Source organism: Vigna unguiculata, chromosome 8, assembly GCF_004118075.2.
Source record: "Vigna unguiculata cultivar IT97K-499-35 chromosome 8, ASM411807v1, whole genome shotgun sequence".
NCBI lineage: Eukaryota > Viridiplantae > Streptophyta > Magnoliopsida > Fabales > Fabaceae > Vigna > Vigna unguiculata.
Window position 1 is genome coordinate 28,547,091 of NC_040286.1, and position 17,681 is coordinate 28,564,771.

The 17,681-nt window shown below is 32.5% G+C and overlaps 3 protein-coding genes across 9 annotated transcripts; 1 reads left to right on the plus strand and 2 right to left on the minus strand.

The window, feature by feature from the left end:
• Positions 1-472: 472 nt before the first annotated feature.
• Positions 473-2,686, plus strand: LOC114194660 (transcription factor DIVARICATA-like). 2 transcript variants are annotated; one of them, XM_028085016.1, is made up of 3 exons: positions 477-1,011; positions 1,174-1,592; positions 1,909-2,686. In XM_028085016.1, exons 2-3 carry the CDS (start codon positions 1,345-1,347, stop codon positions 2,399-2,401), a joined length of 741 nt encoding a protein of 246 aa, XP_027940817.1. In that variant the 5' UTR covers positions 477-1,011; positions 1,174-1,344; the 3' UTR covers positions 2,402-2,686. The 2 variants fall into 2 exon arrangements, with proteins under 2 accessions (XP_027940816.1, XP_027940817.1); XM_028085015.1 differs by having other exon boundaries at positions 473-1,592.
• Positions 2,687-7,348: 4,662 nt separating this feature from the next.
• Positions 7,349-12,902, minus strand: LOC114193017 (beta-glucosidase BoGH3B-like). Of its 6 annotated transcripts, none has more exons than XR_003606197.1 (10): positions 12,627-12,902; positions 12,223-12,436; positions 11,434-11,524; positions 10,350-10,495; positions 9,577-9,832; positions 9,199-9,303; positions 8,941-9,123; positions 8,465-8,666; positions 7,776-8,302; positions 7,349-7,670 (listed from the first exon to the last, which is right to left on the minus strand). XR_003606197.1 is itself a non-coding variant. In XM_028082706.1 (10 exons), the coding sequence occupies exons 1-9, from the start codon at positions 12,775-12,777 to the stop codon at positions 7,830-7,832; spliced, it is 1,821 nt and encodes a 606-aa protein (XP_027938507.1). In that variant the 5' UTR covers positions 12,778-12,902; the 3' UTR covers positions 7,349-7,670; positions 7,795-7,829. The 6 variants fall into 6 exon arrangements, 3 of the variants coding, with proteins under 3 accessions (XP_027938507.1, XP_027938508.1, XP_027938505.1); XR_003606199.1 differs by having other exon boundaries at positions 7,349-7,684; XR_003606198.1 differs by having other exon boundaries at positions 7,349-7,687.
• Positions 12,903-13,753: 851 nt separating this feature from the next.
• LOC114192997 lies at positions 13,754-16,252 on the minus strand. Its single transcript, XM_028082681.1, has 3 exons — positions 15,130-16,252; positions 14,080-15,032; positions 13,754-13,994 (listed from the first exon to the last, which is right to left on the minus strand). Exons 1-3 carry the CDS (start codon positions 16,217-16,219, stop codon positions 13,782-13,784), a joined length of 2,256 nt encoding a protein of 751 aa, XP_027938482.1. The 5' UTR covers positions 16,220-16,252; the 3' UTR covers positions 13,754-13,781.
• Positions 16,253-17,681: the final 1,429 nt, after the last annotated feature.

Sequence of the window (17,681 nt, forward strand, 5' to 3'; positions counted from 1 at the left end):
GGCCACAGGCCCCTCTCATACTTCCAAGATCCGCCCTGGTTAAAAGAAAACATATAATGAAGAGAAAAAGTAAGTGAAATAAATAAAATTAGTTTTAAAAATAAATTAAACAGTTGGCTTAGTGTGTTTGCATGCTATAAATAAAGAATTAAGAATTGATGTTAGCAAAATGTGATTGACTAGTGCGTAGCAGTTGGCTCTTCCATCATTTATGATGAGCTGCCAATCCTCATTTCTTGTCGCAATTCCAACCAATGGAAGACAAGAAAATTCAAAAATGATAAAATTATTAAATTAAATAATGAATAAACAAACGCATTGCAATTCGCAAAGCTATGTATGTATGAAGTAAGTAATGTGTTAATAATTATTATTTGTATGAAAAATGTCACAGCAGAAGCAATGGTGTCCATTATATAGGAAGAGAGAACTTTCTTTCTTGCTATAGTTGCAGACACAGTCCCCACAATCACATTATATCCAATCACAACTCAACAACATCAACTTCACTTTATTTTAGGCTGAAAAATCTTGGAATTTTCTTTAAATTCATTTCTTCATCCTCTTTCTTGCTTCAGAATCCTATAATTCTTTTTTCTGCTGAGTTGGTTTCTTTATTATTATTTCTTCTCCTTTCCTTGTTACACAGACAAGGAAAAAGGGAGAAAGAACAGTTTTTTTTTCCCTCTCACGTCTGAATAAGTCTTTCTCTGCCCTCTGTTGCTCTCAAACTCTTTGACTCTTTCTTTTGTTTCCAAATTGGGTTAACACTTATCACATTCATTGTGTTTACCTTCTCCTCTTGCTTTTCCATTTTTTGTTTCTCACTTAAAAGTTCCATTTTTTATTTCTGGGTCATTGTTGTTTTCTGTGATCTTGTTAGAATTTAGACCAATTGAGTCACAGATACTAGTTTTCATTCATCACCAATTTGGAGCATTCTCTCTGATCTTTTTGATCAAGTGGGTCTTTTCTAGATTCCCGAGGACTCTTCTACTCTTATAGAGAAAGGTATTCTGATTCCCTTCAAAGTGTTTGTGGGTTTATCCTTGATATTGTTCTGGTAAAGCTTCAACTTCTGTTTTCATTTCTCTTTGATTTATCTTGGTTTTCAATTTTCCCATCAATAAGCCTAAATTTGATTGTATGAACTTGTAAACTGAACTGATGAAGTGGGAAACTTTAGCCCTTTCTCCTACACCTTGTTCTCCAAACTCCAGCACCAATTGGTTGGTGGAAAATAACAGGAGCACAAAATGGACTCCTGAAGAGAACAAACTGTTTGAAAATGCTCTTGCAGTGCATGATAAAGACACTCCAGATCGGTGGCACAAAGTGGCTGAAATGATTCCTGGAAAAACAGTAGTTGATGTGATCAAGCAGTACAAGGAACTTGAAGCTGATGTTAGCAATATAGAAGCTGGGTTAATCCCAGTTCCTGGCTATAGCACTGCTACTTCACCCTTCACCTTAGATTGGGTGAACACTCCTGGTTATGATGGTTTCAAAGGAAGTGGCAAGAGATCATCCTCAGTGAGACCTCATGAGCAGGAAAGGAAGAAAGGAGTACCTTGGACTGAAGAGGAACATAAGTAAATTTTTTCACCTTTTGCATTTGTTTTTACACATACACTGTTTCTTTATGGTGCTGCTAACTATACATGTAGATTTTTTAATACATGATATCATGATCACTTGGGAATGTACATCTGTTTCAAAGCATGGTGTGAAAAAGCTAGAATTGGTGGATAGAATTTAATGTTAATTAAAGCAAGAGGTGTAGGGACAAGAATTCATTGTAGATATTAAAGGGTTGGATTTTACTTTTTTTCAATTGTTAGGTGGAAAAAGCTGTTTTCTTTACTTTAAAGTTTTGGAATTTAAACATCCTTTGGATGTTCTCTGCAGATTGTTTCTTCTGGGTCTGAAGAAGTATGGGAAAGGTGATTGGAGAAATATTTCTCGCAACTTTGTGATCTCTAGAACCCCAACACAAGTGGCTAGCCATGCTCAGAAGTACTTCATAAGGCAACTTTCAGGAGGCAAAGACAAGAGAAGGGCTAGCATACATGACATAACAACGGTGAATCTGACAGAAACCACCACAACTTCTTCAGAAGACACCAACAGATCCACCTCACCACATGTGCTCTCACAGCAGCAGCAGCAGCAAAATTCTACTCCAACTACACCCACAACTCATTTTCAGTGGAGTAATCAATCAAGCACAGGAATGGCAATGACTTTCAACCCTGCTCATGAAAGAGTTTTCATGTCTCCTTATGGTGCTAACTCCTTTGGGGTTAAAATGGAAGCACGGAATCTGCATAACGAGTCTTCTTACTTGGGACCTCAGACACAGAACATGGTTTTCCAAATGCAACAGTCCTCACAACACTAGTCCTATGCATCATTTAGCCCTTGTTGTAGTGAGTTATTAATGGATAGAACCCGAATCTTGTGTCCATTTCAATAAGTACAGTGCTTGAGTTGAGCTTTTTCCCCGAGTTTTCATGTGAATATATCCTAGAATGCTGGTTAGTAATGAACTTGAAGGAAGGTACATACATTTGTTTCTTCAGCAAATAAACACTTCTTGTAAGGAGAGTTGCAGGCAAACCAAGTCCATAACGTTGTGTCTTGGTTGGTTTTCTATGTTGTCTAATAATAATGGATTTCAAGCCAAGTCTATAATGGAATGCCAACTTAGAGAGGAAAAGAGACACTTCCAAGTTGATAACTATCTAGGCACACATATATATGTTTGTGTGTGTATGGAGTATCCTATTACTGGTATTGAAATCAAAGCAAACTATTGTTTCAGAAACCATAATCTGATACTTGGCAATAGTTATTTGAAGGGTAAGATTAAGCAGAATATTATGCATCACTATTTGAAGGGCTTTGCCAACCCTGCAAGCGCCATTAGTTCAATTAGTGAAAGACCAAAAAGCATCTCTATGAATGCTGTGCAACAATAAAGTGATTCCATGATAAGGGTAATGAATGTTTCTGCCAACATGATAATAAAGATACGTTTATTTGGAGCTTGATCTCTATTGTGTAATTGCATGGTGATATTGTGATTTGTTCTAAGTAGACAAGAGAAGGAGTTAGCACAGGATTTGTAAGATGTCAGTTCATATCAGAGATGTTAAAGTTCAGGTATGGTAAAATTCATAGTGATATCTGAGAAATCATTTTAGAATCAAACAAAAGTTGTTCAAATTTGATTTGGAGATATGATTGCACCTAAAAGATTGTTTTAACAATAAACAAGTGTCCTATGTCTAGGTGACTACTAGTGAAGATCTCTGTTCCTCCACATTTATGTTTTTTTACTAAGATCGATATGAGTTTATGTTAAGGCCTGACATTGCACTCAATTTTAGGTATCAAAGAATTGAATGGCCAACTTGTTTTTCTTGTTGTCTCTTTTGTTTAGACTTGAGTTTTACTGGTTTCACATGAACATAATGTGCATGCAGTAATTCAAGAATCACGTACTTCAAGTGCTGTTGAGTTTGTTAATAGTTGATAAGTTTTAAAATTGTTCTTAAGAATCCTACATGAAGAGAAAGATTCCTTACAGGTGGAGTATTAATTATTTAATTAGAGTAAAACATGGTAGAAAGAGCGATAGAAGAGTGATTAGACAGCAATATATTCTTAAGAAAAGTGGATTTTGGTGATGTAGGGTAGTAAGTAATACTGTATACACTTAATCCAAAGAAAGCATCATAGTCCTTGTGATCCTGAATGTACGGAACATGGCCATTAAACAAATTAAACGTTTCACTGTTCTCAACATCTACGTTTCAAAATCGTTTATCACATTTTTGTAACTTCAAAAACTTCTTGTTGATCTCATTTATGGAGGAAACCTACCCCAAAGAAAATATTGCTTGACCTTTTTTTAATCCTGTATATTTAATAAAGAGGACAAGTCTATTTGTTAAAAGCAATTATGGTAAAATCGAATAAGTCTTAAAAAAATATGTTTGGACCAAATTTACCATAAATATTTGGATGAAAAATAAATGTATTTATGAATCAAAATGTTTATGTATTAGTTAAAAACAAAAAATTAGAAAAATAATATATAATTTTTTTTGTCAGAAATTAATTTATGTCCAAGTGTGTGTGGAGAAATACTTCTAATGTATTAAATAACTTCGTAATTATTCTTGCTAATAATATTAATGAAGAATCTCTTAACCATATTGTTATTGTCTAATTATGTTGTTAAAAATTATTATATTACGTGTCTTTTGATTTTAAATATATTGAGATCATATCTCTTTAGATCAATCAAAAGAAGTGTCATATTAACAAAAATATATCTTTACTATATTGTTATTGTCCGATTAGGTTGTTAAAATATGTGATATATATTACATTGTTTTGATCTTAAATTCATTGAAATAACATTGTTGAAGTCAATTAAAAGATGTCTCGAAAAATTAAAGAAGAAAAATATATTTGAATTGTCAGTGATTTTAGCTTTAAAAATGTAAGACTATTAGAAATATTCGAATAAATAATTTTTTTTTCTATAATTAACCATCTAACTTTGTTTGTTTTAGTTTCTTCTCCTTCTAGAGTAAATAAAATAATACCAGATTTTGACAAAGGTATATTAGTATAAAAAATGTTTTCATACAAACACAAACACACTAAATAAATTGTGCCCATAAATAAATTTGAGTTTAGAGAAGTTAAAATACATGTGTTTAAAATAGAAGAATAGAGAATTCTACATAATTAAAAAAGAAAAATATTGATCAACAAGAACTTGATCATAACATTCTTCTTGTAAGTATTTATACAACTGTTAAAGAAAAATAAAATAAAATCAGATCATCAATAACATAATTACATTATTACATTTTTTCCTTGTACAATACTTAGAATAAATTTTTAGAGGTTGCTAAATACTTTCGGCCAAAAATCAACCTTGGTCTTTGACATTAATATAGTCCATGAATTATAATTTGTTGAATCCACAACTAGTGAATGGAAACAATTATTGAATTTTCACTTGAATGTAGATAGAAACATTTGAGTTTGATCAATTTCTCCACTTATATTATTATAATAAGTTATATTTCATTAGTAACTCAAAGAAGAATAATACAACAAAAATATTAATGATGAACTAAAAGGAAATAATACATATTTTAATTAGTATTTCAAATAATTTCAAGTTTAAATTTAGGTTGATTCATTTTTTTTTTCAAATCTTCAATAAAAAATAACTTTGTTTTAGTTTTTTAAATTTAAACATAATTTTTTAGTTTGTTTTCATTTTGTCACATGTTTAAAGATTTTGTTTATATAGTTAATTAAAAATAACTGTATATTATTTAATTATACATGCAATGTTTGGACAAAAATAATGAAACAAAAAAATTTCTTTTTAAATTGTAAAACTTAATTAAATTTTAAGGACCCCACACACTATTAAAAATTTCTTTATTATGTGCTTAAATTTGTTTTTTTTATCAATAAAAAAATGACCCTACGACCTATTTATAGAAAAACCAAATTATAAAATATTTAAACAAAAATATAAAATACTTTAGATACTAAAACAATGTTTGTTAATAAACTTTCAATTAAAAATAAATACTTAAAATTTCATTAAGTTCTACAAAAATTAATGTTAAATTTTAAGAATCAAACTTCATTCATACGAACTTGGTTGAAAGTTACGGAAATGACATAAACAAATCCTTAATATTTTCAACTTTGAAGAGCTAAAAACAATCTTCAGGTAGCTTAACTGAACCAAGTGTGTTTTCTCAAAGAAACAAATGTAACATTTTCAAAAGGTTTATTTTACTTTTGCTATCTTTGTATTCTCAATTAACATAATTCTGATGCTAATGGGACTGTTTTTGGCAATGCTTGCAATTAATCTGAGCTTAATAAAACAATGAAATCTATAACAATATATAAAAACAATTATTTCTTTTGTATCCACATTTCAAAATACAAATATTATTCTTTAAAATATAATTATTTATTAAATTTTTGAAAATTTATCGTTATTTTTACAAATTTTTTATAAAATTGTTTGTTCTACCTCTTCTTTTCGTCTTTATTTATTAACGTTCATTCTCTCATTTTTCTGATATATATTACTTTTAATAAATATAATTTTATTTTATATATTAATTTAATAATATTACAATATTATCACTTACTAATATAATATTACGTATATTTAAAAAATCGTAAGTAAACACGATAGCACTGTATTTAAGCCAGTATATATAAAGCAAATTTCATCATTTTACCTCTAAAATGAAATCAAGAATGAAAAAGAGTACAAGCCAAATGGGCCAGCATGGTTTGACGAGACAAACCACCAACTTTTCTCAAAGCCAGTGTTTTGTTCTTTTTTGGCAAGTTGTATTAATTATAACTCCATATTTTCTTCATTATTTATTGCCAAATGCCAAAAGTTTAGGGGAATAAGAAAAAATAAAATGAAAAAGTATGTTTTTTTAGATTCAAAATGGTTTCCAGGTCATTGAAATAACCGACATAACTTGTAGAGGAAAATTATGAGAATGATTATCAAAACGATTCACTAAACTTATTATGACTTTATCATTTACCTTCACTTTAAATCATAGAAATCATTTAGAGCATATGGTTATTTCAGTTTTTATTTTCATAAAAATTGTTTTTATTCTGAAAAATCAGTTTAAATATTTGATTTTGAAAAAACAAAGAATTAAAAAGTATACATTTTAAGGTAAAATTATTGTAATTGTAACAAAAAACACTTCTACTTTATATAAAATATTTGAAAACTAAATTAATTTTTATACACATTATTTTGTGGTTCCGTATTCTTCTTCTACACATTCTTAATACTGTGATAGTGTATATACATACAACAACTTATATAGCACACACATAACATTGAACACTCTAGGATAATTTTGTTTTTTATTTATTTTTTTAAATTTTATGGTCAGTGCAAGATATAAAGCATAATATTTTTTTGATAAAGAATAATTTTGGAGAAATCAAATTTTCAGCTTTCTAGAAATTTTTCTTCAACAGTCACCACTTATTTAAAGCGTATTTGTCTTTGACTCTCCTTTATCAGATTGAAGTGAATCAGGATTGCACTTAAATTTCTTGGGTGAATCAAAATTCAAACCAAAAACATTGCAACCAATGTTGAAGTAGCTTGCAAATGGAATTATTAATCAGAAATCATGTCTAAAGGCTGCTAGAAAAGTGGGTACAATTTTCTATGGTGCTTTTTATAAGGCCATAATCTATGAATCTATAAATAGTGGGGCTTATGTACCAAAATGACTGATAGTGGGTGCATCATACCCCATTGGGTGATTGCAATTGTCTCCCAAAAGATTCAGACCAATGGGAATAAACCACAATATAGGCACAAAGGTTAACAATTTAGGCATTTATGGAGGAATAAAAAGGTAAAGGACATGTCCTCTCAACAATATTACAAGACCAGATAGGCCAGTGAAGATGCTTGAAATATCCATTACACAACATCATGAGATACAGAATAAGATGTTCTTGCAAAGAGCCGAGTTGTCCTTACAAGATTCTCCTATGCCTCGAGATGATCCCTTCCTTACTTTGATCATCTTCCTCAGCCAATTGGTTGGACAGATCTGTTTACAAGACACTTCTATGCTCAAGTCAACAATATGTCAGATGCAATGCATAATATAATAAATGAATAGTTTTATCTCATAAACAATGAACTCTTTTTATACCATTTCCATGAATTTTTACCCGAGTGGGACTATGCCAGATAGGTTGGGCCTAGTCTAGTCCAGGCCATAACCAAGAGGGAATAAAGGGTCAGATGAACCAACTTCAACAACTGTTTGATCAAGCTGTTCAACTCTCCTGAACCAAGTCATTGGTAGTTGACCTTTGAAGTCATGATCTCCAAATATAACATCTGTGATTCCCTGTGCTTCAGTACCTGGCAACCATGCAGCAACAAGAGCATCTATCTTTTCCAATAGACACTGTTCTAAGAGCAAAGGTCTACCAGATATCAGAATCACAAGTGTGGGGATTTTTTCAGCAACTAAGCTTATAATTCCATCACCATTAAATGGGATAACAAGCTCTGAATTGTCACCTCCACATTCAGCATAGGAACCTTCTCCAACCACAACAATGGCAAAAGAAACCTCGTAACGTTCTATGGTGTCTGCTGATGGACATTGCTCATAGATAACTTCTACTTCATTCCCCACAGTTTCCTTAACAGCATCCAAGATACTTGTGCCTGAAATTGCAGTCATATAAGAGACCTATAGCAACCATCCACAGCTAAATAATGTAACAAAAGAAAGGCAATTGCACAAAATAAGGAAACTTCTTTGAAGAAACAGACATGTGTGGTTGAGACATAATGAATAAAAACATAAAAAAAAATACACTGTCTTACCGATTGTGATTTGGCCACTAGATCCATACTTAGTACCTGTCCATCCTCCACATTGATACCCGATGTCATCAGCATGAGTTCCAGCAACAAGGATTCTTTTGGCATTCTTGTTCAGTGGAAGAAAGGGTTTACTAGTATCCTTTCCATTTTTCAGCAGAACCATGGACTTTCGAACTGCTTCACGTGCAAGATCTCTGTGTAGCTGTAGCAACAATTATATGGTAAAGCATAATCTACCAATTACATTGATTTCACGTATGTAATCAGATGATAGAAGAGTATAAAGCCATTAACATTTTGGATAAAAACATACTTTTTTATTTTTACGTTAAAAAGGAGCAATATTGATACAAATTCTGATTAGTTAGGATGATTTTCCCTCGTACAACATTCTAAGTTGCAACATTTTGGTTTGAGTGTGATTTTAGCCTTAAAAACTTGAAAGAGAAATTCACTATGAACTGAATTTTTCTTACCTTGCAACCAACTACATCCAGCAAAGTTTTGTCTGTTAGAGGAAACTCAAAAAGTTTGGCCGCAAACTTTACTCTCAAAATGCGCTCAACAGCATCATCAATTCTGGCTATTGGAATTTCCCCTGATTGAACTAGAGACATCAACTCTTCTATAAATATTTCATATTTGAAAGGAACCATCACCTGCATATTTAATTGAATATATATAATGAAATCAAGGAATCTGTGCTATTTTTTATGGGAATTGAAGATCTTTACCATGTCAATTCCAGCATTAATGGCAGTGGAGATGCAATATCGATAATCTGACCCATAATGTGAGCATAATTCATCAATTCCCTCCCAGTCAGAAATCACAAATCCCTACAGTGGAGCATATGTGTATACACAATGCTTTATTTGAATTCACAGGAAAAGAAAAATGCAGAACAGATTCAATCATGCTTTATAGTATCTTGTTTCACTTTACGCTGAATTAAGGAATACAAGTGAAACTCTCCTTTCTTGAACAAAGAAAAAAATGTTCAAAGGATTTGGCATGTGTTTTCTTTATGCAGCAATAACTAATAATATACTGAAAAATGACAAATGAACATAGGCAATTTGATTAATTTGGTCATTGACTAAAAGATCTACCTTGAAACCTAGTTTCTCTTTCAAAATTTCAGTAAGTAGAAAATGGTGACCATGGAGTTTATTTCCATTCCAGCTGGAATATGAGACCATAATGGTAGAAACTCCCTTAGCTATGCAGTCCACGTAAGGGGCCATGTGGATCCTCTCCAATTCTTCATATGATAGTATGGTATTCCCCTCATTTACACCTTTCAATGTACCTCCATCTCCAACAAAATGCTTGGCACAGGCAATAACATTGTTCCTGAAGTACCAACTAGATGTATGAAAGTGATTTTGATGAAGATATATGGATCCTTACGCAGTATTGAGTTTCAAAAATGATAGTTAGTCTTCCCCATGACAGAAACAAACAACACGTCAACTTACAAACTTGAAAATATGTAACAAATTTAATGGTTTAAAATAACCAGCATAAAACATTTTACAGCAGAACTGGTTATCCTAGGATAGTAGGTAAAATACATCCCTGAGAAAAAAAATCTTGTTTCTCACCTAAAAGTGACAGGAAGGGGAATCCTTGTCCCTTTCTCAATCAGTTCAAGATGCTCAAAGAGGTTTCTCTTTGTTCTTTTCTTTTATTTATTTATTTTTCATGTGCATTCAGAATCTAGGCAAAATGGTCCATAAAAGAAACAAAAAAAAATGACACCAAAAGGAAAATTAAGTTTTGTCCTCCTGCAGGAAATTAATTCTCTATAAGCTGTTATTGAATGAAGATAGTATGCAAATTTTGTATGCAATGGAAGTTAAAATTGGTGGCTTCTGTGTACCTCCCATCCACAAAAGGGTAGCCCCTCGGATGTCTTTCTGGAGGATGACCCTGCAAGCCTAGAACAACAGAAGTCATCTTTCTGACTATTTCAGTGTTTCCACTATAACTCTCGTAGCATCTTCCCCATCTGGGATCTTTGCATACCTATCCATTTACCCATCCAAGTGAGATAACATTTGCATTTCATCTATTTGTTTGGAACAAATTTTTAGAAGGCATAGATTTAAGTAAAAAAGAGACACAACATAATATCTTAATTATCCTGGATGTTTTTATATAATTTTTGTAGAAAGAAGAAACATTAGAGAGAGAACCCTTAGTATGAATGTTTTATATCAGTATACGTCTCTACTGTTATTCCTGTCTTATTTAGAAAAGTAAAGAGACAGTGTAGTACAGCAGAGAATAAGAATACAGATGTAGAACCATGAAAAAGCTTACCAAAATATGTTAAAAAGTGCTTACAGAAGTGTCATGAGCTATTTTCTCAAGCTATATGTTATTTGGTGATAAGCTATCCATAATGCTTCATCAAATTGTTTATCCAAATGTACCAATATACAAAATTAATTATTTCAAGGATGAATAAACCACAGATTATGCTGATCAATATAATGAATTTGACGTGTTTTTGTTCAATATACATTAAGGGTTGTTGTAGTCACATTATACACTACTTGCATAAATGATCCTTATGGCAAAACTTTAACCAGGTCATGGAAGAAGTATTTTAACATCTTTTAATCAGGTTCCATTTGATATCCTCTTGAAATTCAAATGATTCTCAATAAGAAGTGCCAAAATCTGCTGCTCTACAACTTTTGGGAAGGCAATTTTTTACAAATGAGATAGGATGCACAAAACTTCTATAGTAGCAATCCAAAATCTACCACATAAATTTGATATTCAGAGTTTGTTTATTTCTCTAGCAAATTAAATCGTGTTGTTTCCTTTCAAGTAAAGCTTATTAATTTTGCACAACATCGTAAGAAATAAGTATCAACTGTTACGGAAATGCCATTTAACACAGACACAGTTGTAGTTTATCAGCATAAATTCAGAAAGTTGATATGATGCCTTACTGCCACACAAGGAGCAAAAGTATAGTGAATTCCACTTGCTCTAAGTTCAAGAGCTGTTGCTGCTCCAATTCTTTGAACTAGATGTGCATCTCTACAAGAACACCATGAATGAAAAATCAATGTTTGTTTAAGATAAAAGCGAGAATGGTTTGTCAAGACAAGCACAATTGTACATGAGCATAAGAGAATTCTCTGGTCAAATCAGCAGATGACTTGCTCTTAAAAATCAAGAACATAAAAATCATTGGACTGTTTCATATAAAATGCAAATAACCCCGCAACTTTCAATTCTTGTCAACATTAAAAAGTCTCAGTAACTACCTGTTATTTTTGTAATATTTATATTTTGAAATTTCCGTAAACCAAGCAGGAACTTTTCTGCAGTAAAGCCTAAATTGGTATTCAAAAAATTATCATGTCACTGCATGGGCCTGGTCCTTTAAAAGTTTTTGTAAGATATCACCAAATTAGTACCTGAAAGATCTAAAAGTATAAGAAGAAGCACCGATAGAAACTATAAGAAGATCAATCTGAAGACTTTTATTCTTTTTCCTACTAGCAAATCAAAGTCAATTGGAAAATTCAGGCAGGGATAATTGGCTAAAATCGGAAAGATGCAAGGTCAAATCAATTAATCAAACAACCCACTAGGGATACACATGAAATTATCAATGGAATATCGTGTGAGCATTGTACACCATAAAAAAATGAATGGATCATAACAAAGTTAACCAAGCCTCACCCTAGAAAATAAAAGTAGTGAGTGAGTGAAACAGAATGTATACCAACCTAGTAGCTCCAAGGCCAACATTGTGAGGGAATATAGTAGCACCATAAACACTGTTATTACCATGAACTGCATCGACCCCATAAATGATTGGTATGCCTAACCGTGACTCAAGTGCCGACTTCTGAAACCCATCCACCATATCAGCCCAATCAGATGAGAGTACCTTCTCAAAAGGTCCATTCACTCCATTGTGTGGAGCACTAAATACACTCCCTGTGCTCAAACCAAAAAACACACACAACTCACCAAAATGAAAGTAATAAATAATACCACAGCAGAGATTTCATTTCAACTATAAAAAAACCATCTTTATTCTACCCCAGGTGACCAATTTCCATGATTCAGTCAAAACACACTCACAAACACAGATTTTATATATAAATGTGTGAACGGTAGCATTTACCAATTGAGAAGTGTTTGATGGCAGAAGGGGTAGCAACTGAGCGCTCAATTTGTGTCATCTGACCAATCTTCTCCTTCAATGTCATAAGAGAAAGAAGGTGTTTCACACGTGCTTCAATGGCTTCATGGGGATTCATGTAGACACAATCCATGGAATGTAATGTTAAACCAAATTTCTCTGCAATTTCATGCAGAGTTCGCCTCCAAAACCAAACCTTGAAAGAATTTGACCTTTCAAGTCTCAACCAAAGCTTTATTCTTCCTTCTCCTTACTTTTTTTATTATTTATTACGAGAATTTATAACCTTTCACCTTTTTAACATCAATCATAATTAATTAATAATCATCTAAAGCCCTACTAAGTTCAGGTTAGTGTTAGATTACTTGATTACACCAGAATAAGTTCCAATAATAAAAAATAAATAAAGACAAACACGCTTTAAGGAATTAAGTATAGAAGAAAAAGTTCTAGAAAACTGAAAAAGCTTCAAATTATTCTTTATAAACAAATGTTATGATTATCTTTCTCTAACCAGAAAAGGTTAAAAAATAAAAATAAAGGAACCCTAAAGTCCATATTATCATATAAGCTACATAATTTGTTGATATATATATATATATATATATATATTACTTTTACTTACTAAATATCAAGTTGTTATTTTTCTTTATATTCAAATTGGTAAACGTAATTTTATAATGTTGGGAGACATTTATACTCTTCGGTTAGAATGTGAATTACATCATTACGAATATGTTGTACCAAAGACACCAACTTCTAGAGTTTATTCACTCTAGACTTTTCTTTCTTAAATTCTATACAAATTCGCTAAATTGATATTGATATTATTAAAAGATAAACACTTTATTGGTGATGTTGTATGCTATCGGTTTAGTCTCTCTTCTGAAAAATTAAGGATGTTTATTTTTTTATTTGTTTTGAGCTGCTATTATTTTCCACTTTCTTCTGTCATCTTGTCATTCACCATCGGTTTTCACTTATGTACTACTCGCGTTTGTGTGTTAGTATCGCATGCTCAAGAAAATTATATATTACATATGTGCATTAAAAAAATATGTTAAATTTCTTACATACATCATTAGTATCAAAATTTAATGGTTCTTTTTCAAGCTATGATATTTTAAATTGCCCACTCTATGGTTCTGCCCTTGAAGACGAAGACGAAGATGAAGATGATGAATTAGAGTTGATGGAGACTTCATCAGTTATTTCTTGTTGAACCTCTGAATTTAACGCTTCATTATTACCTTGTGAGTTATGCGTGTTTTCTTGCTCAGAGGTTGTCGAGTTATTCCCATCATTCGTAACTTGTGCTTTACTTGAATCCTCTGAGATGTTGAACACTTCCTGTTGAACAACAACAAACATTAAAAATGACAAAAAAAAAAGAACATCTTTCATGAAGTAAAAAACAACACGAAATTTGACTCACCCTTGGTTTTTCCGAATGCGTTTCTTGTGATGAATGGTTAGCACGATTATCCATCAATCGCATCAACCGCTTCCAACGTGCTGCAACAACTGAAGAATGAGAAGGTTCCATGACGAAATCCTTGACACCAAAGATGTTATTTTGGTCATTGGTCATTGAATAAGTTGGAGTATCATCAGGTATGTCAGAAGATATGGAGCTAACATCAGCTGCATTTTCTTCATCTATGTTTTGCAAAGAAAGAGGTGAAGAAATGTCCCTCCAGTTGTTTAATTCTGAAATATCTTGCTCACTTACTCTACGAACTTCTCTTGAATGCAACGAGGCTCCCCACATGTCTTCACTGCCAGAAGTAACATCCTTGTCAATGTCGCCATCATAAATAATGGATTCTCCGTCGGTGGTTGTTGTGGTCTCGTTGTTCTCGTCAACCGTCAGTGTAGGTGAACCGATTTCAGAAACCTCCACTTGTAAGTCAGAAGCCAAAGAACATGAAGGGGTGTGACGGATTGGGCCACCACTCAAACTTGGTGGCTTGTTCTTCTCAACAGATGGTGGAAGAGATCCATACAAAGAGTCATTGATCTTGGTAGCACTAGCACTTGTTAATGGTACATTGTTGTCACCCTCTTCAGGCTTTGCAACTGTTGCTTCTTCTACCTTCTCTAAAAGTTTAGCTCTATCATCATCTATTGTTGGAATTATGTCTGACTCATTTGCATGGTCTGAAATGGAGTTTGTTGTTTCAGCATTATTTTCCACCTCTTTGCCATTTATGTCAACCGTTTTCTCAGTTTCACATTTTGCATTCTCTTCTTGTGCTGTTTCCTTTCCTTCTTCACTTAAAGGAACTGTTTCCTTTCCTTCTTCACTTAAAGGAACAAAAGCTTTGGATTCACTTTCACTGGCTTCTTCCAATGGTAATTGTTCGAGTGGATTATTATCTCCTGTACCTGTAGGATTGTGCATAAGATAAACATTCAGTTTCATCAAGTTTTTTTTACATAAAAGCAAATTTCTCCATATATTACGAAAATAGATAAATTATACCTTGAAGCCTTTGGTCTATTGGGTGTGGTTCTGTTAACAATGTGTGCTCTTTGGCTTGAAGGTCTTCTTGTCTTGGTTCTGTTAATATATTCTTCAATTCTTGATCAAAACCTTCGCGTGCTGTGAGGTTGGGTTTCTCCTCAAAAGGATCATATGGAATATCAAATGGGCTTCTCAAAGATGATGGGGCAGAACCAGGCATTTGTATGCCCTCAAATTCTCTCGGAGAATCAAAATGATTGAGTCTTGAGATGAACAAAGGAGCAATTTGATTTGAGGACATCGATTTTATGTCAATCACACCGTTCGATATCTGCAACTTCAATTGTTTTCTTGCTTTTCTCCTCGCCATTAGACTCTCTAGCCTTTTGTGTCTCTCCAACGCACTCGTCCCAAGATCCATTGCATTCTTCTGATCATCCTCTTTCGGTTCTACACTTTTGTTGCTATCTTCTAATCGAGTTTTTTCCACATCCACTTTGTTTTCTGTGTTTTTCTGTTGCCCATGATCACCCTGAACCACCGGCTCCAGCATAAAAGGTTCAGACATCAATGTTTCCTTTGTCGGAGCCTCCGAGAAATCAAAACATGTGTCTTCATCGTAAAGTTTAAACCTTCTGCTAAAATCTCTGTTAGAGATGGTGAATTCATTACGAAACACTGATGATAAATTCTTGGCTCTTATTTCCAAACCACCATAAACCTCCAAGCTCTTCCCAGTGAAATTTCTTCTTCTGCTTGTTGCATTATGTGATAGACACTTATACAGCATTCCACGTCTCTCGTTCTTTACCACTTTTGGCGGAGATTTTATCTCAACCCTTTTCTCCTTTGCCTTTTTCACATCTTCTTCAAGTTGGTTTTGCTCAGAGCTCCAAAATATTCTAACAAAAATGGCGATGCACACAAAAAACGGGGACAAGAAGACCAGCAGGTTGTAAATGTAAGAGAGAAAAATATACAAAAGGAAGAACACCAACAAAGCACCCGAAATCAATGGATGCTTTCTCATGAAACTGTATCCAATCTCAGCTGAAACACGAAGCATTCTGGACAATCGAAGTTGAATATCCCTTGAATTCAACCCCATTTTTGTTTCCTTCAAACTAGGTTCTATAATATATGTAACTACGATTCTTTCAAGGTTCTGTTTTTGCATGCATGCATGCATTTGTCACAACCCTACGATGGAAAACTCTTATGTGGGACATTTTAGCCAATTCCATATCCAAACAAGTCGTTATTATAATCATCGTGGTAATAATCAAACTGGGTTGACATGTTTTTTGCGAACTTCGATTGAAACATTTAAAGAAAAATGTGGTCCTTTGCCATGAACGAGGAAACAAAATGTATGTGTAACTTGTGTTCTAAGCTACGCAACAAAGTGGAAGAATTTCAATGATGGGAAATGAAAATATTGATGTGATTTTTGAGTTCAGTCCATACAAAACATTCTGAAAATCGAAAAACTAAAGAAAGAATAATAAAGAGAAAATAGGTAAAGGGACTCCTAAATTACGGTCAGTAGTGGGAAATATTTTTTACCCTCTCCCTAACAAATGGTTAGCCGTTGAAACTATGACCATTTATTTATTTTTTCTTTTTTAGGAAATTTTTCCTTCGGTTGAGAATTTTACAGAGCCCTCTAATTTAGGAATTTAACTGTGTTGTGTTTCTTATCCACTTGGGTAACCGGAAAAAAGGGACAAAACGGCTAAAATTTACGAAACAAATTCACAAATCAAACTCAAAGTTGCAATACACTCGTTACTTGGGAAAACACAGGGCTCTTGAAAATTGGGGGATTTTATATTTGAATTCTTACGTAAAATGGCTCATTAATTTTATGTTATTTTCAAAGTTTTTTAAGTGAAAATTTAGTATTTCGAATTTTACAAGTGAGTAATTTCACTATATGGTAATAAGTTTAATTATCATATAACATAATTGATTCCAGATAAAATTAAAAGAAAATGAAAAAGTTCATTTAACAATGATAATTATCAACAAGTATTATAATAACATTCTTTCAAAATATTACACGCATTTAGAAATAATTTATAATATGTTGTTGGATCGTAGGTTGCTACCATGTGGAGATGATTAAGGATTTGAGTTCAAATGTACACCCATTGTTTATTTTGTCAAAGGAGTGATGATACTTTCATACATCTTTCATTTATTTGACAATACAAAGTTAAAATAGTGATAAAAAAGTGAACTTTTCTATTTACAAAAGAAGAAGAGTGAGAGATAGTGAAAGATAAGGTAAAATGAATGTTTTTTTTTTTCAAATATCATTGATCAAGGAAAAATTTGACCAGTGAATCTACTGACACTAGACATAATCGGGTAGAAGCTAAACAAGAATAACTTTATCTAATTCTTATATTTTCAAAACCTTAAGACAATAAGTTTATGGATCTTTTATCTTATATAGTGTTTAACTTTGTCTATTTTATCTAATATGGGATCTTGACTCACATTTGAACTATTCCTAACAATAAGTGTAAAATATTTGTCATATCTCTATCTCTTTAGCTGACGGG

Coding starts and splice junctions, on each gene's coding strand:
- LOC114194660 (XM_028085015.1), top strand. CDS start 1,168: ATGAAGTGGGAAACTTTAGCCCTTTCTCCTACACCTTGTTCTCCAAAC. Junction 1,593..1,908: donor TGGACTGAAGAGGAACATAA/GTAAATTTTTTC, acceptor TGTTCTCTGCAG/ATTGTTTCTTCTGGGTCTGA.
- LOC114193017 (XM_028082706.1), bottom strand. CDS start 12,777: ATGGATTGTGTCTACATGAATCCCCATGAAGCCATTGAAGCACGTGTG. Junction 11,525..12,222: donor GTTGGCCTTGGAGCTACTAG/GTTGGTATACAT, acceptor GTGTTCTTGTAG/AGATGCACATCTAGTTCAAA. Junction 10,496..11,433: donor CTTTTGCTCCTTGTGTGGCA/GTAAGGCATCAT, acceptor GTAAATGGATAG/GTATGCAAAGATCCCAGATG.
- LOC114192997 (XM_028082681.1), bottom strand. CDS start 16,219: ATGGGGTTGAATTCAAGGGATATTCAACTTCGATTGTCCAGAATGCTT. Junction 15,033..15,129: donor AATAGACCAAAGGCTTCAAG/GTATAATTTATC, acceptor ACAATCCTACAG/GTACAGGAGATAATAATCCA. Junction 13,995..14,079: donor CGCATTCGGAAAAACCAAGG/GTGAGTCAAATT, acceptor GTTGTTCAACAG/GAAGTGTTCAACATCTCAGA.